The 27013-nt window shown below is 52.6% G+C and overlaps 11 protein-coding genes across 11 annotated transcripts; 6 read left to right on the top strand and 5 right to left on the bottom strand.

The window, feature by feature from the left end:
- Positions 1 to 3835: 3835 nt before the first annotated feature.
- Positions 3836 to 4807, bottom strand: CABS01_10752 (uncharacterized protein; the record flags this gene model as incomplete). Its single annotated transcript, XM_060544107.1, has 1 exon — positions 3836 to 4807. The coding sequence occupies one exon, from the start codon at positions 4805 to 4807 to the stop codon at positions 3836 to 3838; it is 972 nt and encodes a 323-aa protein (XP_060398831.1).
- Positions 4808 to 5422: 615 nt separating this feature from the next.
- Positions 5423 to 6844, top strand: CABS01_10751 (TAM domain methyltransferase; the record flags this gene model as incomplete). Its single annotated transcript, XM_060544106.1, has 3 exons — positions 5423 to 6017; positions 6074 to 6278; positions 6388 to 6844. The coding sequence occupies 3 exons, from the start codon at positions 5423 to 5425 to the stop codon at positions 6842 to 6844; spliced, it is 1257 nt and encodes a 418-aa protein (XP_060398830.1).
- Positions 6845 to 8022: 1178 nt separating this feature from the next.
- On the top strand, positions 8023 to 9477 carry CABS01_10750 (SET domain-containing protein; the record flags this gene model as incomplete). Its single annotated transcript, XM_060544105.1, has 1 exon — positions 8023 to 9477. The coding sequence occupies one exon, from the start codon at positions 8023 to 8025 to the stop codon at positions 9475 to 9477; it is 1455 nt and encodes a 484-aa protein (XP_060398829.1).
- A 50-nt stretch (positions 9478 to 9527) lies between these two features.
- On the bottom strand, positions 9528 to 10843 carry CABS01_10749 (beta-lactamase; the record flags this gene model as incomplete). The annotated part of the gene is made up of 3 exons (XM_060544104.1): positions 9528 to 10350; positions 10416 to 10680; positions 10741 to 10843. 3 exons carry the CDS (start codon positions 10841 to 10843, stop codon positions 9528 to 9530), a joined length of 1191 nt encoding a protein of 396 aa, XP_060398828.1.
- Positions 10844 to 12058: 1215 nt separating this feature from the next.
- CABS01_10748 (major facilitator superfamily transporter) lies at positions 12059 to 13991 on the bottom strand (the record flags this gene model as incomplete). Its single annotated transcript, XM_060544103.1, has 6 exons — positions 12059 to 12295; positions 12361 to 12532; positions 12592 to 12803; positions 12860 to 13273; positions 13356 to 13619; positions 13815 to 13991. The coding sequence occupies 6 exons, from the start codon at positions 13989 to 13991 to the stop codon at positions 12059 to 12061; spliced, it is 1476 nt and encodes a 491-aa protein (XP_060398827.1).
- A 939-nt stretch (positions 13992 to 14930) lies between these two features.
- On the bottom strand, positions 14931 to 17145 carry CABS01_10747 (uncharacterized protein; the record flags this gene model as incomplete). Its single annotated transcript, XM_060544102.1, has 4 exons — positions 14931 to 15791; positions 15854 to 16797; positions 16863 to 17023; positions 17102 to 17145. The coding sequence occupies 4 exons, from the start codon at positions 17143 to 17145 to the stop codon at positions 14931 to 14933; spliced, it is 2010 nt and encodes a 669-aa protein (XP_060398826.1).
- Positions 17146 to 17751: 606 nt separating this feature from the next.
- Positions 17752 to 18918, bottom strand: CABS01_10746 (taurine catabolism dioxygenase TauD; the record flags this gene model as incomplete). Its single annotated transcript, XM_060544101.1, has 1 exon — positions 17752 to 18918. One exon carries the CDS (start codon positions 18916 to 18918, stop codon positions 17752 to 17754), a length of 1167 nt encoding a protein of 388 aa, XP_060398825.1.
- Positions 18919 to 19497: 579 nt separating this feature from the next.
- CABS01_10745 (L-fuculose-phosphate aldolase) lies at positions 19498 to 20812 on the top strand (the record flags this gene model as incomplete). Its single annotated transcript, XM_060544100.1, has 4 exons — positions 19498 to 19652; positions 19715 to 20080; positions 20144 to 20225; positions 20300 to 20812. The coding sequence occupies 4 exons, from the start codon at positions 19498 to 19500 to the stop codon at positions 20810 to 20812; spliced, it is 1116 nt and encodes a 371-aa protein (XP_060398824.1).
- Positions 20813 to 22047: 1235 nt separating this feature from the next.
- On the top strand, positions 22048 to 22479 carry CABS01_10744 (uncharacterized protein; the record flags this gene model as incomplete). The annotated part of the gene is made up of 1 exon (XM_060544099.1): positions 22048 to 22479. A coding segment is annotated over one exon (432 nt), but the record flags the coding sequence as incomplete, so codon positions are not given.
- Positions 22480 to 24122: 1643 nt separating this feature from the next.
- On the top strand, positions 24123 to 24547 carry CABS01_10743 (uncharacterized protein; the record flags this gene model as incomplete). Its single annotated transcript, XM_060544098.1, has 2 exons — positions 24123 to 24461; positions 24518 to 24547. 2 exons carry the CDS (start codon positions 24123 to 24125, stop codon positions 24545 to 24547), a joined length of 369 nt encoding a protein of 122 aa, XP_060398822.1.
- Positions 24548 to 26259: 1712 nt separating this feature from the next.
- On the top strand, positions 26260 to 26992 carry CABS01_10742 (uncharacterized protein; the record flags this gene model as incomplete). Its single annotated transcript, XM_060544097.1, has 3 exons — positions 26260 to 26458; positions 26531 to 26595; positions 26717 to 26992. 3 exons carry the CDS (start codon positions 26260 to 26262, stop codon positions 26990 to 26992), a joined length of 540 nt encoding a protein of 179 aa, XP_060398821.1.
- Between the last annotated feature and the right edge of the window lie 21 nt (positions 26993 to 27013).

Genomic DNA, 27013 nt, shown 5'->3' with positions numbered 1-27013 from the left:
AGAAGGAGCGGTTGTAGGTCGCCTCACCTGCCCTCACCTTGCATTTTGCATTGGATTTGGACGTGTCTTGGACCGTAACGACCGTACCGACCGTACCTGCTGCAGGCACAGTTTTAACATGCGGTATCGAGTGCCATGTAACGAGCGAGTAGAACAAGAGGCACAGTCATGCGAATGGCAGAGTACCTCCAGGTATCAAGGAAAGGAAGCAGAAGGAGGTGCCCTGCATGAGTAGGTACCTACCTAAGCACAAAAGGTGACATGGAAGGTAAGGTAGGGCCAGGAAGGAGCATGCAGAGGCTCTTCCCCGACCGGGACGTTCGGACGGGTAGCGGCCAAGTGGGGCCGTCCGCGAACGGTCAGCGTGAGGTCACGCAACGTCAGGCCAGATTCGGTACGTATTTAAAGTAAGGTGCCTTAAGAAGGTACTCGACTTCCAGTTTCTTCCTCAAGCAGGTATGGGGAGACACCGAAGGACACCATCTCAAAATCTCAGCTCGCAGGTGACGCATGGCAGCTCAAGACAGGGGCGACACCCCGCGTGGGAGAAAGCACGTCGACATGGGTAAGATGCCCTGGCTGTGGGGGGAAACACCCACCCTGTCGTCTACCTCAAGATACCTTCCTGTTGTAAAGGGAATTTAGCATTACGGGGCTTACCAGCTAGACTTTACGTCCCTGCCTTCTTGTCAACCTCTATTCAAAGTGGCTTACTTGGTACCTCGTCCGTTTACCGTATTTTCCTCTTGGAGTGCCGTTTGGTACTCCACGTTGAAAGCCACAGTTACACCACTTCTCTCACCTCCGAGTACTGCAGCACCTAGCGTTACCTAAGGTACCTAACATTAGGTACAGTAAGGTAGGTAAGGCAAGGCACATGAGCATGTTACCAGAAGTCCGAGGCGTAGGCTTGTTCAACGTTCAAACCATAGCCTTGCTCTTGTATTTGAACTATCGAGCCCTCATGGATAATTCCTCCGCTTACTTCGACACTGCATCTGTACCTTTCAATATCTCCCCAAGCTGGTGAGAGTTGAAGTGCCTGAGAGACTTGGTGATACCTCCTCCCCGTTGGCTGATGCAAGTACGTACTGTCCGTTACCTTACGCCACTGTGCCACCACCCCACTTGCTGTGACCTTAACTTTCAGGTTCACGGAGATGCTTCCTCAAGTGCAATGTCAACACCGCCAACCTCCATCACCTGATCTGATCTCGATGAACACTTGAGTACCTACCTTACTCCAAACATCAAAGGCACATGTTTCTCCTACAATCTTCTCTTTAATATGCAGAAACAACAGCAGCGAGAACAACAAACGCCGCGTGAAGCAGCAAACCTATGGCACACCAATAGTACACCACCATGGCGACACGAGCCACCACGGCGGGACACACCTCCCACAAGTAGCACCACCACACCGCATCTCATCTCATACACCCTCAAAATCATCGCTGCCATCCAAGCGCTGCCTTGCCCACGGACATAAATAGTCGGTGAGCATATAGCCATCTTCAAACCACTGAAGTTCGACTTTATCAGCCGTGGGAGGCGCTGTCATCGAGTTACGAGGAATCTAGCTCATTCCTACTGGGCTATACCACCCACCAACATTGAGCTGGAAGAACAGACAGTTGAAAGGTAGAAATGACCCCGCGCCTCGTACAGATTTTTCATCTTACATGAGGCCGACATGCGGCTGCCAGCAGCCATTTCGACTAAGCACACCCTCTTCCTTCTGCCAATCCGAGATTGACGAGAAGCAGATGAACATCACCGATACCTGCCACAGTCCGACACCGGAATTACCCCTCTTCGAGGAACAGCGTCATGGAGAACGACAGAGAGTCCCTTGGCTGTGGTCGATATGACATGCCCGTCTGGCTAGCTACCCTACTACTTTCTGCGACTCTGGCCATTAAGTCGACGAAGTATAGTGCTGTTTTCAAGCGCCATTTCTTCCCTTGACCGTGTCAAACGTTGCAATAATAGACGACTTATTCCAGCACGCCGAGGTGGAGAATAATGCGAGGGCCAGCTTAACTCGACCCCGACCTGTACCCCAATCGTTAGCTTGCCCATGCCAAACAGACCACGGCCCACGACGCTATTCTCGGCGCCCCGTCAAGTTTGGAAGCGGCTAGTTTTGGCTCCCAGGTATAACGGGTGCAAGGGCCACGGTGGTTGCGGGGGTCATGCAGGTCGTTGAGAGGTTTCGCAGGAGTTCCTCCCTGAATTCGTGTCGACGACATCAGAGAACCGCATCAAAAGCCTTACAAATCATTCATCAAGTTGATCTATCATCGCCGACAGATTCTCTCATGGCGTTCGGGAATTTGAGGACTCCCTGGCCTTTGGAAAGCATGGCACGACACCTTGAAGATGGTTCTTCAAGTACCCCAGACATGGGACACCTGGGTTCCACCACCTACGTGCTATCCCTGCCCCGGGCAACTTTCGCAACGTTTCTCCATCCCGTCGACCCCGCGGTTCGCTGTCGTATGCGCTTATTAGGGAAGTTGAGAGGATCTCTCGACTTTTCCGATCTTTCTGACTGCCCTTGCGTGACCTTTATTCTGCTCAAAATCACGGCGAGAGAGATATTTTCAGACAGGTCTTATGCTGCTAGATCCACAGCAGCGTCATCACCGCGATGTACCGGACCAAGTTTCGCATGGTTTATGGTGCAGACTTCAGGGCTCACTGTTCTCAGGATCATACGATTGATGCGCACCTAGGTGACGAATCATCTGGGCTAAAGCAACACGAGGTTCCGATTTTCCTCAGATCATGTCGTCCATCAATTTCGCTCCGTGCCCTGCTCTTTGCGTCGATGTTCTAGAACGTCCATGCCAGGGCACTCAAGTGGTGCGGGATTGACAGCGCGACGGCTCGGCCCCCATCTATGCATCACAAGCCAAGATTCGGGCGTCTTTGTCACGAGCTTGAGTTGGGCCTTTGCGATGGGATACGTCAGCGCCAGCTCCCAATCGCCTGCCACCCTCTCCAAGTCATGATATTGATCTTTGATCATCTTTACTGTATTTGCGCCTTTCAACTTCAATTCACTTTCGCCAGAAAAGCTGGTAGGTATAGAGGAGATGGTTTGCAGGCGTTTCCATGCTGCAACATGAGCAAGCAAAGCCCACTACCGATTAATGATGGAAATACCGGTATGCCTCTATTTTGGCTTCATTGGCCGAAACATCTGGGATCAAGCAATATTTCTTGATAGCGCCAATCATACAATGAGATCTTCTCGATCGACCGGATTTTCGATGCTTCAAATGGAAGACCATCAACGCACTCTCTGGACCAAACCCGATAGACTTGAGAGAGTGTAGATTCCCAACAGCCTTGTCGACTGTCTATGAAAGCATCCGGTTATGTGTACATCGGGAACTTTGGGTATCCGAGTTAGCCATGACCAGTTGCAATTCGATATCTGAAATGTAAGTGAGTGAAAACATAGATATGTGTCTTATCTTCAAGACGGCTTATAGGTTCTACGAGAATAGTGAAGAGATCATCTTAAGCTTCGGCACGACCAAAGGATCATCAGTTGTACCATCGGGATGAGCGCATCATTGTCTTCGCACATCGAAACGGCCAAGCCGACACTTGAATTCGAGGATACCGTATCAACAAGGCATGTGTGATATCCTTTTCGTACCGCTTATATTGTGGATTTCTCAAAACTACCTTGAAGATTGTTCATCCCATACATCTCATTCATGTCACACCAAATAGAGTGACCCACAATACCTAGCAGTCTACAAAACACCAGAGCTCCATGCCATCCTCTTTTGAGGCACTCTCTCCTAGCATGCAGACTTCAATGCTTCCCAAAGTCATCACCCTGTCCACCACCGTCACCAATCGCCAAAGACGCCGCCCCCTCCATCGCAAACCCAAACACACGCGCATACCACCCTTGAGACCAATAACTCATCTCGATATTATGCGGCGCCCCAGGAATCACACTCCCTTCCACCCTCCGACTCTTCCTAAACGCCGCAACATACTCTCTCACATCCTCCTCCCTCGACAACCACAGTCCGTCCCGTCCCGCAAGCCCAATCAACACCGGCACCGTGATCCGCCCCGCAAACTTGTCCTCCCAGTTCGCCAGCCACTTCCCGCGCAAATCCGCCATCTCGCGGTACGGCATCGGGCGGTCCAGGCGTGCCGTGTGCGTCAGCATCGCCGGGTCCGCCGTACCCGGCGGGAACATGAGCGCGTCCTTTGCTGCGTGCGGGAAGTGCACGTGTGACGGGGGCGGGTCATCTGCCGGCGTAAAGTCCCCTGTGCGGCAGTTTTTGACTGCGTTGCCGAAGCCTGAGATGGTGAGGGCGGCGAGTGGGTAGGCGGGGGATGTCTCTTCGGACCAGAGCGCCGCTGCGACGCACGCGCCTGGCGCACCGAGGGAGTGGCAGTGCAGCGCGATGGAGGTGCATCCGTTCGGCACGGCGAATTTATCCCAGAGGACCGGGAGGATGTCGCGGTGGAGCGTGGTGCCCCATTCCTCGTAAAAGGAAGAGGACGAGGGAATGTCCTCGCCGACGGGGGAGGTATCGTTGTACCCCTGGCGGTCGAGGGCGATGAAGGGCACGCTAGTCGCTGCGCTGGTGTGGCGGGCGGTGTAGGTGTCGTCGACGTCGAAGTAGGCACCCGAGTAGGTGCCGCCGTGGAGGCCGACGATGAGGGGAGGGTGAGCCGGGCGGAGCGGGTTGGAGGCCGGGGACGGGATGCTGTGGAGCCCGGAGACGGTCTTGCCGTCCGAGAGGGTGAGTTTGAAGGCTTCCATTGTGCTGCTGTGCGGCTCCGTACAGGTACGGATACGAGAAGGAGACAACTCATGCAGGGAAACTTAAATGGATTGATGCAGGGAGCATTTAGATTTATGTTCTACCTTACTCTACACTCAACGACCTTACGTCGCATCGCCTCTGGGCTAGCTTCATCATTCACGGTGAAAACTGGTGGGGGTTAGTGCCCCTGGGCTTTCCTCGGCTGTTAATGGCGGCGACATGGTTGTCTGGTTTCGGCATTTATGATTCGATTGTAAAGAAAAAGTAGTGGGCGATGGCGCCAGTAGTCTGCCCCCTCGAGACCTCAAAGACCCCGTCCACGGTCTCCAAGGGCGTCCAAGTTTGCAACCGCAGACTCCCGTCTATTCCGGATCGAGGCCCATTAACAAGACCATATGCTTACTTATAAGCTATCCATACCGTAGTAAAGGTATCCGCGGTTCTCCTCGGGCTAGCTGCCCCCGCCTCGGGGATTACCCATGCGTCCATTCCACAGTTTCTCAAAAGCTCCTCCCGAGCTCCCTTCCATCGACGCATCTCACGCCATTTCAACTCACCATCTTCCTTTCGCGCTTTGTGGTTGAAGAACTGCAGAGTTCTACCGCAAGACAATGGCAGACAGCCCAGCCGCATCAGCGGCACCCAAAGACGCCTCGGATCCCTCCCCTGCGATATCAACACCAGCGCAACCGCCAGCAACATCCTCAACAACCGGTACTGCACCCGCCGCACCCACCGCGCCCCCCACTGCATCGCAACCTCACGATGCTCACAGCTCCACCACAGCATCAGCACCAGCACCAGCACCAGCAGCCCCTGGTACCCCAATCCCAGCCGACGATCACCTCACCCCAGCCCCAGAACTAACACCCGACCCGACCTCGCCAGGCCCAGACGACGGCTACGCAAGCGGGACCGAGTCCGGCTCCTCGCGGGCGTCGACGTCGTTGGCCTCCCACGTGCGCGACTACAGCTTCGAGAACCGGCGGCGGTACCACCGCTACAAGGAGGGCCAGTACCACTTCCCCAATGACGATGACGAGCAGGAGCGCGAGGACATGAAGCATACCATGGTCGTCCACCTCTGCGGCGGGCAGCTGCACAGCGCGCCGCTGAAGAATCCGCAGCGGATTATCGATGTTGGGACGGGGACGGGGATATGGGCTATTGATAGTGCGTACCGCTCACTCTCGTCACATCTCTTCCGTGGGTGGAGGTGATCTCGGGCAGCAGAATGATGACGGACTAATGCATATGAATAGTGGGCGACGAGTACCCCGAGGCCGAAATCATCGGCGTGGACCTGAGCCCGATCCAGCCCGAGTTCGTGCCGCCCAACGTCCGGTTCATGGTCGACGACGCCGAGGTGGAATGGGTCTACCCGGACAACCACTTTGACTTTGTCCACCTCCGCAACATGGCCCCCTCCATCAAAAAGTGGCCGGAGCTGTTCGCCGAAGCATACCGGTAAGCCCTAGCCGTCTCCAGCGGATGGCCCGTGACGATGCCCCGGTCTGCCGGACATAGCAAACACGGAATAAGCACACACTCTCACACATGGACTAACACCCACCAGCGTCACAAAACCAGGCGGGTGGATCGAACTCCAAGAAATGCGCTGGGTCTACGGGTGCGACGACAACACCATGCCCCCGACCTTTGCCCCCGTAAAAATGGTCGCCAACATCAAAGAAGCACTCGCCAAGCTCGATGTCAAGATGAACGCGGCCGAACTATACCCCGCGCACGTCGCGGCCGCGGGCTTCGTCAACCTGGCGCACGAGGTGAAGAAGGTGCCCGTGGGGCCCTGGGCGAAGGACGACGACCTGAAGAAGATTGGGGAGTACTGCCGCGCGGCGATCTATGATGGGTTGCATGCCATTACGATTGGGCCGTTTACGAGGGGTCTGGGGTGGACGCCTGAGGAGGTGGAGGTTTTTCTGATTGAGGTGAGGAGGGATTTGTTGGATCGGAGTGTGCATTCGTATGTGCATTTTCATACTCTTGCTGCGCAGAAGCCGCTTGATGGGTGATGATAGTGTGGGTATGGGTCGTGGGATGAGTGAGAGACTCCCATAGCTTCTGGAAGGGGTATTGAGGCTGTGTATGATATCCCGAGTTATGACGGGCATGGTTCTGGAACGATGAAGGGAAGACATCAGAGAGATTGGGGATAGCATAAGCCTTGTTTTGAATCTCAGTTACCTTTTGTGCGATTGTCATTAAGTACTAAGGAACGATGACGGGCGTAACACTAGGCAAATGATCCTCAATCAGAAGCCTCTACAATTTGCGTATGAAAGCTGCGAGGCCCCGGTTCTCTTAGACCTCAGCTACACTACTTGGCGAGCACTTTTGTCGCCTGTTCTACCAGTATGACATCAGCCTTGCTTGTTCCGATGATCGGAAAGCTCATGGGGTATGAATCTAGATGAGTCTCTGGAGTGGAAATGCAACACCCAAGGCTGACCACACTGCCGGACTACGTAGAGTCATCAACGACATGACCCATCTCACCAATGTCAAGGTGTCGTACACGAAGATTTGTCCAGCGCAGCCATCAGACGAACGATACGCAGGGATGGCCGTACGGACCTGCGTCTCTTCATCGCTGGTCCCATGTCAGAGAAAGCCACATCATTCGGTGGAAAACGGCTGATTATCGATCCCCACCGATTTTCCCACTCTATTGACGCCACTATGACTAGTTTCCAAGTTCTCGGTGAGGAACACTTTACCTGACCTCACACACCCCCACCTTCACCGAGCTTTTCACTTTTGAACCCCGCACACACCAGGGACCCTTACGCCGAAGCTGAAGAAAACGCCCAAAAAAAAAAGTCTGAACGTGAACCACACACACCAGCACACCATTTGCCTGCCCGATGATTGAGAACCAGTCAATCTAATCTGCTGAAGAACGAGCTAACTCAAGAAGGGTCCAGAGTTCCAAGATCTGTGCCTTGAGCTTAGGCCCGGACATCGAATTACTCGCATTGCCGGCGCCAAAAACGTGAAGAGGCTATTTTAGTTCGCACCCTGTCACTATCACGTTCACTCTCACAAACTCATTCGTTCACATCTTCACTCTCATCCACACAACCACACTCACACTCACTCACACGCTCATCCTCATACAAGAACTTGTTCACTCACTCACACCTCCACTCACCCCCTCCACGTGCACACCAAGCCAGCCCAGCCAGCCACGATGGATGAGCTAGTCGGCTGGGCAAAGTCTCACAGAGCCGCCCTCCACCCGTCAGTCGAGGTCTACAACGACCCCAACACCGGAAACTCCTTCCGCGTCTCCCCCGACGGCGCCGGCGTCAACCCGGGCGACACCGTCGTCACCTGTCCCCTGGCCCTGACCCTCTCCTACCTCAACGCCACCACCACACCCAACCCAGGCTTCCATCACGACTCCTCCTCCCAAGCATTCCCTTCCTCGTTCCTCGAGTCCGTCCCACCGCACGTCATCAGCCGCTTCTTCCTCATCAAGCAATACCTACAAGGCCCATCCTCCTTCTGGCACCCCTACATCAAGACCCTCCCCCAGCCAACGAACCTCGCCGCCTGGGCCCTACCGCCCCTCTGGCCCACAGACGACATCGAGCTCCTCGAAGACACAAACGCCCACGTCGCCATCGCCGAGATCAAATCCCGCCTCAAGGCCGAACACAAACACGCCCTCGCCGCCTTCGGCGACGACCCGGCCAGGCACGACTACACCCGCCTCCTCTACAACTGGGCCTACTGCATCTTCACCAGTCGGAGCTTCCGCCCGTCCCTCGTCATCCCCGCCCACAGGCAGCACACCCTCTCGCTGCCGGAGGGCTGCGCCATCGATGACTTTTCTCTGCTGATGCCCCTGTTTGACGTGGGGAACCATAGCCCGACTGCCAGGATCGCGTGGGAGACGTCCGGTGACGCTGTGAGGGATGAGGAGGCTACGGTCGGCCTGCGCACGCTGGACACGTACGCCCCTGGTGCGCAAGTTTTCAACAACTACGGCACCACCAAGACCAACGCCGAACTCATGCTGGCGTACGGCTTCACCATCCCCGAATCGGAGGTCTTGCACAACGACTACGTTCACGTCCAGAAGCGCGGTGGTGGCGCCGAGGCTGCGGCGGAGAAAGGTGGTGATGGCGCCGGGGCAGCAGCATCCGGGATCAACAAGCCCAAGGATTATTTGATTTCTCTGAGGCCCGTGTCTGATTCGAGCTCTGTGGCCGCGCGATCTGGACAACTGCTTAGCGATGTCGATGGGGACGCGATTTTGCCTCCGTTTCGGCATGTGCAGGATGTCATGGTGTGGGAGCTCGTTCTCGCGCAGACGACGGCTGAGCAGCGGAGCGAGATGATTCCGGTGCCGGAGGGTAGTAATGACGACGATGGGAGCAAGGCAGATCTGGAGAGGTTGAGGATGATCTTGACTGGACGGGTCCCCGCGGCCACGCAGCCCTTGCTGTTCCAGACGATCGGCATCATACAGCACAAAGTGCTGCAGGAGCTCGAACGGCTGGACCAGTCCGAGTTTGAGATGGAGGAGGCCGAGGCGACGAGGAATCAGACCATGGCGTATCGCTATAGGAGGCAGTGCAGGAAAGTCTTGGAGAATGTACTCGAGTCTATGGAGATGCCCGACGAGGCTGCCTCATAATACGAATCGCAGGTACTTCTGGCATAGTGCATAGACCTGGCGTCACAAGCCTACGATCTCTTGAGAAGCTCGCCGTAGACAGCTCTCTCCAAATCATCATACAGCCTCGTCACAACCGGATCAGCATGAGGCTGCGACTGAACAAGAAGCACCCCAGCAACGCCCGTCTCCCGATCCAACCACCAGTGACTGTTACACATGCCACTCCACTGAAGACTCCCCTTCTTTCGCTTCCCCGGCACGTCACGCATGTTGATACACCCAACCAGCCCGTGATTCAGCTCCATGTCCAGCTCAAACTCCACCGCCAGCGAACCACCCCATTCAGCCGTGAGCTTCTCGAATTGTCTCGCCTGTCGCTCGTCAAGCTGCGGCCGGAACATCTCGTCCGCCGTCTCCTTCTTCACGAGCGTGTTATTCAGCAGCGCGGAGAGAAAGATGCTGTAGTCTTGCGCTGTAGTCCATAGACCTGCGCCGCCGCTGTCAATTGCGTTGGGACTGACGTTGCGCGGACTAGATCCCGGACTGAGAGAAGATCCGTCGCTGCCGCGGATCTGGAATGCGGCGGTCCGTTCGGCGACGTGGGGCATCTTGTCCGGCCAGAAACCCGTGTCTTTCATACCGAGCGGGCCAAAAATGTGCTCGGCGAGGTAGGCGCTCAAGGATGTGCCTGTGACGCGCTCCAAGGCCTGGCCTGCCCAGTCGGTAGCCGTGCCGTAGTACCACCCTTCTCCTGGGACGAAGAAGAGGGGTGTTTTGAAGCCTTCGAGCGTACCTGAGAGGTTTGTCACGGTGCGGCCGATGGATTTGGACCATTTCTGGAGGTCTGGCATCAAGTCGTAGCCCAGGCCCACGGTGTGGGTTAGAAGCATTCTGGGCGGTCTACGTCAGTATGTCACCCAGAGCAGTCAAGTGGCATTTTCCAATGATCCTGGTACCTGAGTGTGATAGGCGTAGTGTTGTCATCTAGGATAGGCTTCTCGTCTTCGTCGAAGCCGCGGAGGATCTGCATGTCTCCTAGCTCAGGTACAATCTTGCGCATGTCGTCGTCGAGCCGGAGCTTGCCCTGCTCGACTAGCTGCATGACGGCGGTGGAAGTGATGGCCTTGGTGAGTGATGCTACGTAGGTGAACGTGTTGAGTTCCCAAGGGCGCGCCTCGGTGGGAAAATCAAGGCGACCTGCTGCGTTGCTATATAGGGTTTCTGTGGCTGTCATCAGATGGGGAGGTCTGAGGAACACAACCGGAAGAAGTCTGACCATACCATCTTTGTTAATGACGATGAATGAGGCGCCCAGCAGCTTGTCATTCGTGTCTTGGCCAGAGGCGGTGTACTTGGCGAGGACGGCGTCTAGAGCAGCGGCCATGATGTCTGTAGTGTTGGGTTGAGAAGGAAGCAGTTGATATTCCGCTGAGCGATCCGAGCCAGGCACCTACAGTGATGGGCCAGCTGGTATTTATCGTAGTGCTCGAGATAGAAAGAAGACAAAAGCACAGAATGTGAGGGTCAACAAGAGAGGTCGCAAATGACACCCGAAGGACACGGTAGCAGGCCACGTTGTTGGGAAAGAAGACAGTTGACCGGGGGAAGTTGCGCTGGGCTCGGGCTGCCGTGTCCGGGGGCAAGTGAGACGGGCGGATTCGGTTGCCCCGCACCTGTGAACCCCGGCGTTCCGCCCGCCACACCTTAGTGCGTCTGGAAGGACAGTTTGCGTGAGCTGGCATTGAATAGTAAGCAGTAACATCAACGTTCCACTTGGCCTGCAGATTACTCATAATGACAAGGGCAGTATCGGTTTGCATGTGCATCATTAACCTATTCGGGTCGTTCACGTCGAGTCAACTACTTCGACCACACATCTCGAGGTGTTCCGCTTTGTACATGACTGAATACAACATCTGAATACTTCCACGTCCAGTGCTTAGCGTGCCAGGATATCTTAACCTATTCAAAATTGCAATGTTTGAAAGGCAATTTCAATACGTTTCCATTGAAATGGAAAAAAAAAAAAAGAAATGAGTTGAGTGAGACGTCGATGAGATGAGCAAACACGCGATGAGAGCCCTGTCGCAGGCTCAGAGTGAAAGATGCGAGGGTAGTTGAAAGTAAGCATAACTTGCTTAAGTTCAGATGAACAAAGCCTGGGATAATGTGCCGTTCTCAAAATCTCCGCCACAGACAGCCGCTGCCTCAAGACTGGGACTGCTACAATACATACAGTGTTCATTTCTTGAACCCTTGCCGTATTGCCCGCCGGGGGCTAGGCGCGGTGTTCCCGAGCCCCGGCCCTCACTACGGCCCCACTCGGACCCTGCCCTCTCCGGAATCAGTCATATCGCGCACGAGTCAAACTTGCAATGAGAGCGGTTTCTAATCGTATGGGCTCCCAGTAACGACACCCTGTCGGTAGGACATACGCGCTGCCTCCCAGAGCCTGAGAGGTGCGGTCGTCCATTGCTATGAGACCATCCAGCATTTCTGAGGCTTTTGTGTCATCATTCACCACGCATAAGTAGTTTCTCATATCTCATTCCATTGAGTGCCTTGGCGTAGATTAAAACATCTTCATCAATATCTGCCGCTACCACATGTACCGGAAAGTTACAGCTCGATCACCCTGACCAGACAGCTCCTCTGCAGTAAACTTGCTGTCCTCCCCAGCCGCCATCTTCCGGTCGCGCTTCTTGTTAATGCCAATGTAGCTGAAGATAAGAATCAGTGCTGCGATGATACCGACCGATATGAACCCGAGCTCGAGGGCGTGGCCTAGGATATATCGCGGGCCATCCTTTTGGCGGTAAAAGTTGGATGCCATGGCCTTCTCAAAGTCAGCACTTTTGCTCTCATCAATCCATACATCATACTGAGACGGGAGTATCTTACGCCACCGAGGTTTCCCACGCCGATCTGGAGCGCCATTCCTGCGCTGCGCTTGTAACTTCCGGCGAGGTTGTTCGAGAGCCAGCTAATGACTCCTGGGAAGGCGGGGTAGATGGAACAAGCAGCTATGAAGACGCCTCCGTAGACCACTTTGGGATTCGAGCTTGATATGCACCTGTGTAGTGGGTCGGTCAGTCATGAAGCTCTCTGAGAAGAACACGGTAGGCTACTAACATTGAGAATCCAACAATCATCATGCACAAGAATCCGACGATGAAGGGGCTTCTCTTGCCAACCCTGTCTGATATGTATGCCACAATGACGGCGAGAATCGCAGCCGTGATGTAAATCGGTACAGTCATCAGCTGCGCCGTGCTGGACGTGTAGTTTAGGTTTCGGATGATGGTCGGGAGGAATAGGCTGATTCCGTAGAGCGGGCATACAATCTAGTACCCAATGTCAGCATCCATCCATCGGTGATAGTAGTCAAAGAAAGCCTTACACCCCAGTACACAAAGATGTTGATCCAAATCTGCCAATCGGTAAACGCGTCCACGACGTATTTCCACTTAAACTCCTCCGCTTCGGCAACTTGCACGCGGTTCTCCTGCTTGCCCTGCACCTGGCCCTGGTATTTCAGTCGGAAGACAATAAACGCTCGCTCCTCCTCAGTCAAGAACTTGGCCGTCTCAGGGAAGTCGTGGAGTGCAAAGAACGCCATGACGGCAACGAGGACGGTCACGATACCCTCGAGGATGAAGATCCAGCGCCATCCTTCCAGCCCACCGATGCCGTCCATCTTGGAAATCGCGAACGCGAGGAGACCGCTAAAGGCACCAGCGATGGAAGCCGCCGAGAAGAACATGGCTTGGCGAAGCTGGATTTCGTGGCGGCAGTACCACATCGTCAAGTAGTACTAATCATATATCAGCTAACACTGTCACTCGCGCCGACCGAAATGATAATTGATAGTAACATGTAACATAGAGGATGCTTACTGCGACACCGGGAAACAGCCCGGCCTCCGTCACTCCGAGAAAGATGCGAGCTATCAAGAGGCCGTGGTAGTTCTTCACGATGCCCATCAAGGTCATGACGAGGCCCCACGCGACCATGATGGTCGGCAGCCACACGCTCGGGCGGAGCTTCTTCAGCAGCAGGTTGCTCGGGACCTCGAACGCGGCGTAGGTGAAGAAGAAGACGGTGAGGCACCAGTTGTATTGATCGGCCGTCATTCCCAAATCTTCCTGGAGGCCTTCGATCTTGGCGTTTCCGATGTTTCCACCTGGCCGGGCTGTCAGTCATAAGTCTCAAAAGGAAAGGAAGGATGGAAACTTGCGATCCAGGAATGACAGTAGGTAGAGTAAAGCCAGCATCGGGATGAGTCGAATGTCCATCTGGAAGTTCAACAGTCAGTCTCCATGCATTGACGATGGTAATGGGAATGAAACCCTCACCTTTCGCAGGATCTTCTTTTCATCCAGATGCGCAAAGGAAGCTAGCGTTGTGCCTTGCGCCGTAGCTATTGCATCGATCCGCTCAATCTCCCCCTTCTTCGTAACAGGCTCACGCTCTCCATTTTCGAGCTCTGAGATTTCAAGTTTCTCGTGGCGCGAAGCGTACGAGGAGTCCATCGTGGCAATGCTGGATCGCCTTCTGTGTTGGCCTTGAGCTAGGTGTCGGAGGGTGCCAACATTCACTAGAGCTTCGGGCTCCGCAAGTCGATGAAGGTTGAAAGTTGGTCGAGTGCAATCACGATCACAATCACATGGAACGAGTGCGATCAACCTCCATTTTCGCGCCCTATGACCTGAATATAAACCTTCGGGTATCTCTCCGTGGTTCGGACGCAGCCCACACAACCCAAACAGGTTGCCAAAGGTTCCCGTCGTCAGCGGCTGGGGTACGTGTGAGTGTAAGCCCCATCGGCGAAGAAGCTCGGCAGATTGAAACATCCAATGGAGAGGAGGGGGTGCGGCTACTCTCCGTTCCGGAAAACGTCCGCAAGGTCAAATATCCATGCCCGAGGGCGGGAGTCTACCTACCCCGCGTTGCTTATTTCGACCAAGGTGAGCGGAACGTTGGCCGCACTGACAACGGACCCACGTGGTGATGTGAGGGAAGTTCTGGGATTGGGTAGCATTTGCCTTGATTGCAGTAGATCAATGTGTTGAGGGATCGGCGGAGCGGAGAAAAGACGGATTGTTTGCTTGGTTCGTCTTGGTTTGTCTTGGTTGGGATCGTGATGTCACTTGGAGAATGCGGGGGAGGAGGACGATGCTCGGCCCGCGGCCTGAAGCTCTCCTCACTTAGCTGCGTGCGGCAACGGCACTGCATTCCGTTGACTTGCATTGGGGTAGCTCAACGGGCTCAAGATCTGGGCTCCGAGAGAGGATGGGAGAAGAGCTGGTGAGACTAGGTAGGTCGAAGTCGGGCTATCAAACTAGCGAGTTGCAACTAGTAGCAGAGGTGAATCAATCTCAACTTGATATACAGAGTTCAGAAGTCAAAAGGAGCATCATCAAAGCGCCAATAATCCCTATCCCATGCCTTGCGCCAGCATAATCTAACAATCAGATTGGAAACAAAGCAATCCCAAAGTCTTTAAACGCCTGTATCCAATCAAACGTATCAACGCCCGCTTGCTCTAGTTCATCCCGTCTCTCCCACAAACGCTGAACCACCTTCCACTGCGTCCGGCTGTTGGCGACCCGGTAGCACTTGATCCTCTCCCACCAGTGCTCCCACGGTCCGCGATCGCTGGCGTCGCACGAAGCTACAAAGGCAGGCCACGTTATGGGCGCCATGAAGTTGGTCTTTGTGGACTTCGACCGCGTTTTGATGTCCTCGACGGCGTGCATGTGTTCGGCGATTTCGGCGAGGAGCTGCTGGTGGTTTTCACTGTGACATTTTTGGATGCGTCGGTGGTAGTAAATGACTGCAGCCAAGTGCCACGCATCAGCGTGGTGTTGAAAGATTTCCAGGGTTTCGGCGTCCTGGTTCATTGCTTGGCGGACGTCTTCGAGGTCTAAAGACCAGTTGCATAATCGGTCGCCAAGGCTTTCGCAGGCCTCGAGCAGTCCCTCTGGGATGGGCTCTTCGGTGCCATCGTACCAGAGGAGATACTCCGCCAGTCGGCAGGTCTCCTCGATATCCACAGCGATGGCGGGTGTGATCCCGTACATATACCCGAAGCAGCTGTCGGGCTCTGCCTGCGAGGCGATTGGTTCGTCTATATCCTCTGCACCCTCTGATGGCCAAGGCCCTGGCGTGAAGGAGAATGAGACTGTGCGAGTGAGGAGGTAGAGAAAGTCGCTAATTTCATTCAGTTGCCGCGTGGCTCTGCTGATGACTTTCCATCGCCTTCGCGTTTTCCGCAGCTGTTTTGTGCCTTGAAGGTGGACCACAAAGTCGGCATCACTGCCTGTCGTGAACTGTGTGATAAAGCTCAGCATACTTCACACATCACATTTGGGGAATGGGATAAGGAACTCACGTTGCTAATGGTCACCATTGATAACATGGCCACCATGAGAAGCTTGTATTCCGATGTTGCCATGGCGGGGTTGATGGCGGACTGTAAGCAATGCAGCGCTACTTGGCGATGCTGTGACCCGAGGGCAAGGTATTTCGCCTGCTCGGGACCACAATTGCCGAGATGAAAAGCAGATGATGCTATCAGAGAGTGAAAAATGACTGAAGAAACGGTAGGTGTGGCCATTTTTGCTTTCGGCAGCCATTCCGATATTGCCTGGAGAGCTGCCGGGACATAGAGCTTTCGATAAGGATTCTGGGGATGTGGAATGGGCTGGAGTAGGCTCGCGATGTTCTCCACGTAGTGATGCATAAGTCTATCGATGACTGCGTCGCCTGATATGCTGGTAGATATTCGTCTCGGTAGTCTCATGGATGAAATGTTATTTTGCGGCTGCATCGGCAACAACTCGACTGAGTCTTCTAATAGGTCTGCAATGTCGCCCAGCGAAGAGTTGAACTCTTCCTGGAGCTGGAATTCTGGTGTGGCATGGTCATCCTCCGAGGTTCTGATGAGCTCCACATCGAGCCCAATCTGATTTGGAGATCCGTCCTCTCGTGCTGTCGAGAATGAGGGACTTGAGCTTGCGCAGTCAGTGTAGATAGGTGAGGTCGTTGCGTCCTTCTGGGACCGTGTTGATTCTGAGCTGCGATGAGCATTGGTGACCAATGAGCAGTCCGAGGCTGCAATATCGGGACTTCCTAAGTCGTGACTCTGGCCAGATTCGTGACTACCGTCATGGGCTTGAAAAAGAGAGAAAGGGCCTTCTTGTATGATGCCCTTTGAGTTTGGTGCTTCTTCAAGGGATGCCAAGAAGGAGTCAATGTCTCTCATCTGATATTCTGGCCCTGTATCACGGCCTGTAAAGGGCCCCAAATGTGCATCAGCCACTAATACCAGGACATCTGGGCAGAAAGGGTAAGTAATGGGATGAGAATCCTACCGATCCGTATTCTCCCTCTGCCATTACTGCTACTGCCAGGCTTCTCCTGCTCAAGAAATGGGTTCGAAACGTTGATCCACTGAAGCTTAATGCCGTAGCCTTCGCAAGGGATCTTCATCTTCTCGCAGTTCCCACAACCAGAAGACCTCTCATCACACTTCACCTTGCGCCTCTTGCAGGTCCAGCACCTGTTGTCGCCCAATGAATCGCGCACAAGTCAGTCCACACCCCTGTCAAAGTGGTCCGAGACATTCTCCAAAACGTACCCGGTAAAGGTCATCGACCGCTGTCCCGATTTAGGCGGCGGCATCGTGGGGTCATGCTCGGGAGCGGATCGCCGGTGGCTGGCTCGGACGGGCTCCTCATCAAGGCGCCTGCGGTGGAAATTCCGGGGTAATGCCCACCCGTGAATGCAAGGTCAGCACTCGGAGATTTTGATTGAATGTGAGGAGAAGTTGGGCATGGCCCAGATGGCATACCGGGAATTTGCGGCAAGACACCACACCTTTCTCGGACCGCGTCGAGATAAGCAGGGCCTCTTGATGGATACGGTGTTATCACGGAAAGCTGACCCCGCTAAGCACTGTTTAGGTACGTGTTCAAGGTGAAGGTTTGCGCGAATTTGTGTTCCGAACACAGTGCGGTCCTTGAACCTTGTTGCAAGCTAGGTGACTAATGATCGCGATCACCTCATCCGGATTAGACTACGACGAGGCAAGGTGTCGCCTGATTCCGAGAAGAGAATAAATACCGCGCAAAGGAGCGCCGTGAAGATTAAAGAACCTATGATAATGAATCTTATTCTTATGACATATCATACACAATTTTCTCTTCCAATACCGGACTTCACAGATATTTTATTGCTGAAGAGCTTCACTCTCTAGTCCTTTAGAACTAGAATACGCGTAGCTATTGCCTACTCAGCCTCTGTTGGATACGACTCAGGAGTATCGTTAACTTGAACACCCCCTCTTTTAGCATACCGACTATCAGCAAACGGCAATGGCCATCCGCCCTCCTCTTCTGAGGTAGCAAGCCAAAGTCTCTGTAACCAGCGTTTCTTCGTGACATCGTTATCATCCTTGTACGCAGATCGCGCATGAAGGTTATGAGTGTTGGCGACAAATTGGATATCGCCCTGCTGCAGCGTCATTTCCAACGATAGTCGGCGGCACATCTCCTCCATCACCTGGATCGCCTCACGCTGGGCATCCGTGTACTGTGGAAGAAGCCCAGCGTCCCAGAAGCGTTGTAGCGCTCCGACATAGTAAGAGTCCCACTTCATGCTGAGCTTCTGCTCGTAATAGTAATAGCCCGGAGTACGCATCCACCCCTTTTCTCCCTCGCTCGTCTCCCCCTTTCTATCATAGAACCAGTGTGGCAGGCATAATTGGCGTAGCACATCTGGTCTTTCTCGTCTGAGAGTGTTGTAGATGCTGTGGCTGGAGACCACCTGTGACTCTCCGCCTTCCATCGCTTGGTGAAGGCAAAGCAGACCCACGATGTCGCTTTCATCCGTGTGATACGTCTGAGCTTTCTGCGTACGGTAGATTCTGCCTTCCCCGTTGACTTCTTTGCCTTCAGCAAGGTCTTTGATATGTCCGAGCATGTGTCCCTGACGATTTTGGCTCAATCGGCGGCCGATGTAGGAACCGATGCCTAGGTACGCGATCGAGGCTTGTCGGGTTGTCCAAGATTCGACGGGAAGACCACGTAGCACGACGAAGCCGATGCCGTTGATCAGTTGGTCTCGAATTCTATATAGAAAGTCCTTAAAGGGGCCGGGGAGCTCGAAGGTTGACTTGTCGACTTCAGAGAGTTGAAAGCCTCGGTTTTCGATATCGCGGACGGCAGCAATGACGTGTTTGACCTGATCTTCGGTAAAATGATAAAGCCAGCGCCCAGTGTTTTGACTCAGCTCCTCCTTTACCCATACGGTTGAACCAGATATCTCCTCTGGCATGGTTTCGAAGGGCTGCAAGAGATCATAGTCGGGTTCCCGTTGTCCGGAGCAGAGTCCAAGGCCACGGCCCCAAGGGCCTTGAGTTGAAGCAGCTGTAGGCGTGATGGATACTGTAGACATAATGTAGATGAACGATGGAGTATAAAGATAAAACGTTTAAATATATCCAAGTGACCGTGGTGACGATGCGATGTGCCGTGCCAGCCCCAGCAGATGGACTGGCGAGGAAAGCATTGTGTTCGAGGAAGCCGTCGCTTTGTATTCGAATGCAAAGCACAATCGCTGCACAGATCGCCCCTCCTCTATGATGGTATTGTCTTCGTCGTTTCCTTCCCTATAGGGATGACTTCTCAACATGACTGAAGGAACAAATGATATCTTGCGATGGCGTTGTCTAACCACGACTAACTTCTCAAGGCTATTACGCTCACGTAACTGCAGCTAAGGTAAGAATCAAACATACGAGATTAACTGAGACAATTAGCAGATGAGTATTGAGTAATTCCGAAGTTGTCAATTATTGTATTGCGCTGCGATAAGACAACGCCCGCAAGAATGTCATGGGGAAAGAGACTCCAACAGGATCCACCTTAGCCAATTTGGGCTGAAGATGGCGTCAAGATAAGGCGTCGCTGTCAGCTGCCCGGGCTAGTAGTTCCACGTAGCTGGACTGAGTCGGGATCTCTTGCAGTGATACGCATGGCAAATGTCTTGCATGGTTCCATCTGGTCGGTTCGCCTCCCTAGGTTCGGATTCTGGGGTGTTGTAATGGTAGTTGGAACCCATGACATGGTGCTCTCACAAGAAGCCCAGAACGATAACAGGATCGATCTAGTCGGTGTCACAGCTGTCTCGTGATTGAAGTTTTCTCAGTCAAATTGTATAGAATTGAATCCATAACACTTTCTATACCCAGAGGAGTCAGTTCTTTTGCCTCTGACATACTAAAAATGGCTACAACTACCACCGTATTGCAATCCATCCAAACGCGAGCCTCGGTAACAGAACATCAGAGCACCAAGATGCAAGCACTCCGCCCAAGGGTCGAAGACACATTCATGGATGGATTATCAACTATTGACGGAACAGGTGCAACTATTGGCAGAAGTGCTCCTATCAAGGGCATTCCCAAGTTCCCAGACCTGTATCAAGAACGCAAATGGATGCTTGAACGTATGGCCGGTGCCTTTCGAGTGATTGCTCGCAAGGGGTATGTTGAAGGTACAGCCGGTCACATCTCGATTCGTGACCCGGTCGACCCTGAAACTTTTTGGATCAACCCGTAAGTTGCACCATTCTCAGCGACCTACAACACAGCTTTCTTACCATGTTTTGATGTTTCTAGTCTTGCTCGCCATTTTGGTCTGATGAAAGCGAGTGACATGGTCCATGTCAATATGAAGGGAGAAATTATTGGTGGAAATTACGTGAGTCCAGATTATCGTACCTTTGCCGTCCCGGAATTCGCGGATCAGCCAACTAACGTCGTCGGTTCTTGTAGGCATGTATCAACAACGCAGGTTTCAACATCCACTCCGCCCTTCACGAAGCCCGACCCGACGTCAATGCAGCATGCCACTTCCACAGCATCCACGGCAAGGCATGGTCAGCCTTCGGGAGACCACTGGAAATGCTCAACCAAGACGCGTGCACATTCTTCAAAGATCATGCCGTTCACGACATGTTTGGCGGCATTGCATTCGAAGCCTCGGAAGGAGAGAGGATAGCTACAGCTCTAGGCAACAAAAGGTGTGCCATCTTGAAGAACCATGGTCTCTTGACGACAGGGAAGACCGTCGATGAGGCGGCGTTCCTGTATACCCTGATGGAAAACTCCTGTCGCATACAGCTTCTTGCAGAGGCTGCTGTAGCATCGGGGATCGAGAAGCACCTTTGTCCTGATGCCGAAGCTGAGTATACATACCGTTTGACTACACCTGAGGCCATGTGGTTGGAGTTCCAGCCGGATTACGAATATGAACTGGCCATGTCAGGCGGAGACTTTCTCTCGTGAACTTGGCTTTGAAGAGGACTTTGGGGGAAGATCTAATTCCGTTGCATTGCATGACTTTCGGAGGCACACCAGCGACTTTCAACGTCTACTTACTGTTAGAAACACGTGCAAGTTACAGATAGTTTCTCGGTAGCCTCTCTAGATTCGAAAATCGGATTAAGAATTTATTATAAAAAAAAAGACGGGGAGTTTCTTCAATATAGTGAGCCCGAAGTTGCCATGCTTGAAAGCGCACGGTTTGACGATTTGTGAATGTAGGCACAATATAGCGGGGCAGGTAGGGCATTTGTGCAGTCAAATGTCACCAAGTGCTATCAGTCAACATCGATTTTCTACACAAGGCAGATCGTAAATAGATAAATTCTGGCCAGGTGAAAGGGGCCTATGAATCATCAGATAAACCCTGCCTGCCAAGCCCTGAGGTTGACTATGTTTAATTCCAACGAACTCTGGGCGTAAGCTTCAGGTTGGACTTTTGGCCCCCAAATCAGAACGATTGGTTCGGATTGATGACCTTGATGCAAGCCGTCTCACATGCTGCAAAACGGACGAATAGATGCGCGAGATGCCATGATGGTGTGTAGCACAGTCTCTGCGCCTCATTTCAGCCTGCTTGATCCTCACAGCCCAGTGAGACATGTGCGCAGCTCTGGTTGGATCCCTGGTCTCCGACTTCCACAAATGTCGAGAGAGTACCAATGACCGCAAGATCCTTCGAGATCCTGTGTCTCCTTGTAAGTGAGTGAGATACTACATAAGCCATCCCTTGCTGTTTGAGCGGCGTCAGTTTGCTTAACGTGCCCTTTTTCTGTTTCTTCTTGCTCTTCTTCTCTTCTTCCTGGATGACGTTCTCGAAAACAAAGTCCATGCCTTTCCTTCATCCTGAACACAGAAGTTCCAGTACATGATGGACTCTTCCGGCCCCGAGACGTACGTTCCTCATATTTCCCACAAACAAGTAGTTCCCGAACAACCGCGGCAACATGAATCATCGTACTATGCGCCGACCACACCTGAAACTTATTCATCAATTCCCGTCAAGAAAGAACGTACCATTTGCGGACTGAGGCCGGCGACATTTGTTCTTAGTGTTTTGCTGGCTACAGTAATAGTGATAGCCGCTGTGGGTGGTGGCGTTGGGGGTTCACTGGCGGTCCAAAAAGCGAGAGAGTATGATCCAATGTCAATTCCCTTCCGCCACAAGTTTCTGATGATTGGTTCTCAGCGACGCAAAGTCGTCCGTAGCATCGCCCACTATAGTTGTCACGACCACAGTCACCGCGCTGGTCCCTGCATCGACGAACAGCGATAGCCCGATAGTAGTTCCAACACGAGGGAAAATCCAGCTTGACTGTCCCGCCATGGAGGGCGAACCGAGGGCAATCGCGCTTTCTGATGTTGATGCCAAATTCGTTATGCATTGTGGCATGAGCTTCGGGGCGAAAGGGGCTCTAGACATTGTTGCCATTGTCGTCTATTCGTACTTGGATTGCCTCAGAGCTTGTGTATCTTATAATCGCAACTCAGGGTCGAAAACATGCGTCGCGGCGACCTTTAACTCAGATCTGGGTAATGTTGGCGTAAACAATGGGAATTGTTGGCTCAAGAATGCGACTAGCCCTCGGTCGATATCTGATAATTCTGCTGTGGGTGGCATCCTGGATTGAGCATTTGGTCCACTCCTCTTGTAAATATTATGATCGCTACACCTGAGTAGACTATTAGTCCTTACTCAGCTAGAACGAAGGACGTCTACCGCTTACAAGCAGCAGGCACCTGTTGAGCTTAATACCATATAGTCGATAGCCTTTATTTACAAACAGTTCTGATCCTCCTTGTCGCTCGTACAAATGAAGGTTTGTCCTGCTGTATAGCGCAAAAGAGAATGTGATGGAGTCGCCAGACTTTGAGATTTTGACGTTCATTGCGATGGTTGCTACCTTGCAATAAGGTATCAATCTGCTTACGAAGTTTTCTCTGACATAGCGTGCCGATCTTGGCCCTCTTCCTGTCCACCTCACCAAGTCGTCTATCTGCAAGCCAACCCGCTTCCGGCTACACACACGTGAGCCTCAAACATGGACTAACTCGGCCTCCTCCGTCTCTAGAAGCGTGAAAAGAATCATGGGAATCGCCAATGAAGCATCCCTACAGGTATGATGTATCAGTCGCCAGCAAGCGACTCGTCTGGACACACGCTCAGCGTCCATCTTGAGAGGTGAACTTAACTCTCGCTCAATTACACCGGATTGCATGTGGATGAAGCTTTCGCCGGACTATGGGTATGAACTGGCTTGTTACCCATCTAAGAGATTTCTGTATTGTCCACTACCTATGTCCCCGACTTATCATTGACTTCCATTATGAGTTCAAGATTCGCACATGTGTTCGCCTTCCTTTGCTTCATGATCGAGAGTTCGATGTCGATAACAGCTGACGCAAACCAACATAGACGCATCGTTAAACTCAATGTTCCCAGGATTGAGCACATCTTAGAGTCATAGAGCTTCATCACACCACATCGGACGCTGAATGTTTCATGTCTAGTGGGCGATGTTGACTTCTCTATTTTCAACAAATGCTTGAGGTACAACATGTCGTTATTCACTGGATTCGGTCTTTTTTCTTGCCTCCACTCTCCCGTTGTACTCTTGACTCGGGAAGCGACGCGAGATTATTGGTGTACTAGGATGTGCATATTGTAATCCAAATGCTAAGTTTCATTGGGTTCGATAGACGATTTTGACGCAAAATGGTCTGACACGCTGTTCAACTGATCGACGGCCCATGCATACAAGTAACGATACACTGTTTAGTACAGACATGGCATCCAAGCTTCGCCGGCCTGCTTCACTTAGCACAGTCAGATTTGTACAAGACTCTCTCCAAGCTTCAGGTGCTTGTGATTCCCCAAAAAGGCAATGTGCTGCAGTTAGTGTGTCAGACTTCAGTCTCTTTGATGGCATGTCGTACACTAAGTCACACATGAGAGCAGTCCGGGTTGTATGAGCGATCACCAGACCTCTCTGAAGCTCAGCAATGTTTCAAAACCTACAAATTAGTCGAGAAATTTCTAGCTTTTGATTTTCTAGATATCGAAGACCAGTCAGTACTGTGTAAATAACCAGCCGACGTTGACACCGTTGAGTTCATGAGTAGCTCAACATTTGGTCTTTGGTTTCCTCTTTCCCACCCCTCCTATTTCTTCTGTCGGTGCATTTCCCATTGACACTAATATCTTCTCCTATCTTCTTTCATGACAAAGAGTCTGAGATTTCATGCCCTGCTTCGTGTTGGGGTACAAGAGCACATGATGGACTCTACCGGCCCTGAGGCTTACATTCCGGATGACCCCGAAGCCTGTTTTCCTGACAAAACCCAGAAGAAAGTGGCTCTTACATGCGATCATCCGACTCAGCATGTTTTAGAATCGAAAATCCCAGACTCTCCGACAAAGAAGCGTGCAATCCTCGGATTAAGACCCGCAACGTTCGTTCTTAGTGTTTTGCTAGTCGTGTTTGTGGTGACAGCAGCTATTGGCGGTGGTGTGGGTGGCACAATGGCTGTTACAAAAGCGAGAGAGTATGACTTCCTTATCATAAAGTTGACAATTGATGAGACGTCTAATAGACTAAGTACCAACGACCAGGTCTGCCTTGTCCTCCACCACCGGAAACTCATCAGAAGTGCCAACACAACAAATAGAGATACTCAACCCTCACTGTTCCAACATAGACGGCAGATCAGAAACGATACAATTATGCGACGTAGAGGCAAAGTTTACGGTTCATTGCAGGACGAATTACGCCCCAGGGGAAACGAATGACATAGTAGTCATCGTGGCCCGCTCGTACTTGGATTGCTTCAGGGCTTGTGCGTCATACAATCGATATACAGGATCCAGAGTGTGCCTTGCAGCAGTTTTCAATCGAAGTCTGAACACGACAGGGGGGTATAATGGGAATTGCTGGCTTAAGAAATCCTTGAAGACCCGCGAAACGGCAGATGGGCTGTTGGGCGGCCTTCTAGAGTAGAAAAGTTCGAATGTACCAGAATTTCAGACTGTCACGGGCTATCTCTCAAAGTTCAGCGTCAAACCACTCCTATCCAATTTCTGCGTTCTTCAGGTGAAGAAATAACATAGGAAGTATAGGCCGCTTTATTTTACGTGCTTTCTGACTCTGAAGATTTTACCTGGCCCCGATGATGCTGGGTGGTTGTCTCCGATATGTTGTTCTTTGGGTTGATGAAAGTGATATTTCTTTCTTTCAAAGACGGTGGCAAACGACTCTAGGATGGAATGGCGGCCCCATGACTTGGTAGTCATAAGCCACTATCCTCGCGATGATATGAAGTCGAGCACTGGAAGGTTCTGAGAAGGTTTCCTCGCAGTCAGGACTCAGGGGGAAAACTTCAAAAAACATTACGCTTCGGGCCGTTTCAGCGGGTCCTGTCGCCCTATGCCTCTAAGAGCCAATTCCCCCGCCTTGGACCTGCTTATTTCAACAAGTGCTGATACACCGCCACTAGGTCGTGCCGAGACCCATTCAACTTAATTTATGCCACCCGAGCGAGCCTATGGGAAACCTGCCGAGATCTCGGATTGCGGGTGCCTAAGTTAGATCCTCGCGTTCAATTGCGAGATGTCCAATTGGGCTCTTTCCGGCTCTGGTAACCATGGGTGTGTCTCTCGTGTTGCTTATAGTCTAGCCCTAAGCTCAAGACAATGGCAAGTTGCCAAGGGTAGCCACTCTCACCCGTTGTTGCCGATGAGTTGTTGATCTTACTGCGATACTGGGGCTCCCAGGTCACAGGTGGGAGCCGAGGCTTGGCGACCAGACATCAGCTTCATCGGCGCAGGAAACGAAGACTTCATGGTAGGTAGGTGAAGAGTCAGTTGCGACAAATGAAGCCTCAGCAGACATCGGGAACACGAGAAGGGTCATGCAGCCACTCGACTCCTAGGCAAAAGTGAGAAATTGCCAACGTCAAGGTCCAAGACTTCGCCGAACTCTGTTGTGCGGATGTATGCTTCTCGACCTGCTGCTACAGACTCATTGATGGTAAGAGTGAGGTTGTATTCAAGTCGTCTGGCCAAGAGACTAAGCCGTGCATGTGTTAGACCGAATACCCAGTAATTGATTTGAGGCAACATCAGCCCCATCATGAGGATTTGAATCCTTGCAACTGAGCCAGTCTTCCTCGGAAACTCTACATCCTTCGACAGCGGGGCGACTCTAGATGCCCAGAAGACTTTCAGAAGTGGCAAGCGTGACATTCTCTCGTCTAATATCCTCCTCAGTGAGTTCTTAAGACACCTTGACAATCTCATGTCAACGCGTATAAATAGCTCCGTAGCGGACACCTAGCTGTGCCTTTCTCTTCAGATCATCGCCTCAACTCATCGTCTTCGAAGCAACCTATAACAACGTCTTTTCACTCACACAATGGTTAAGTTCGTCCTCGCCGCCGGCCTTCTGGCCCTCGTCCCCTTCATTGCCGCTGCGCCTACTGCTGCCGAGGCGACCGAGCAGAATCTTCCCTTCTCTTTCGAGAGGTGGGCTGAGGATATCATTGCCAACCCCAACGGACAACACCCTTCCCCCGAGGAGGCCATGGCTCTCGCATTCAACCAGACTTCAAGCGGTTCGTGATACATTCTTGTCTTAATGTTGCCTTGCAACTAGAACTATCAATGGCTGACTTGTCACTGCCTAGATGGTCTTGAGAAGCGCCAGCAGGATGTCAGCTGCACATTCAATGACAACGATAACGCCGCCTCTGTAAGTCACTCTGAGCTATCCCTCCGCCAGCCTACCACGAGAGGCTTTTGTGACTACCACACGACGATGATTCATGGCATCTTCATGAGGGGCATCTACTGACAATGATTGCCTACGATAGGTTGCTGATGCCGTCTGGTGTATCGACTTCATCGCCGCCCGTGCCAATGTGCAGTGCAAGGCTGTCGTCAGCGCCACTGTCTTCTGCCACCGTGGTCAGGCTCAGATCGCTGGTGTTGCTACCGGTGGCAACCCTCCCAGGGACACATCCAGTCCCTGCGGCAATGTTGCCCGGTCGGCAGGCCAGATCATGGACGCTTGCACCCGTGGCAGTCTCGTGTTCGGTCAGAACAACGCTTGGGGTAACGGCAACATGAGAGTGCACATCCGTCGCTAAGAGGCCTACGTGTCTTTATTA

This window comes from Colletotrichum abscissum (assembly GCF_030869225.1).
Source record: "Colletotrichum abscissum strain IMI 504890 chromosome Unknown Scaffold_28.1, whole genome shotgun sequence".
Taxonomy (NCBI): Eukaryota; Fungi; Ascomycota; class Sordariomycetes; order Glomerellales; family Glomerellaceae; genus Colletotrichum; species Colletotrichum abscissum.
Note: the sequence above shows the minus strand (reverse complement) of the source record. Positions and strands in the feature narration are given on the sequence as shown.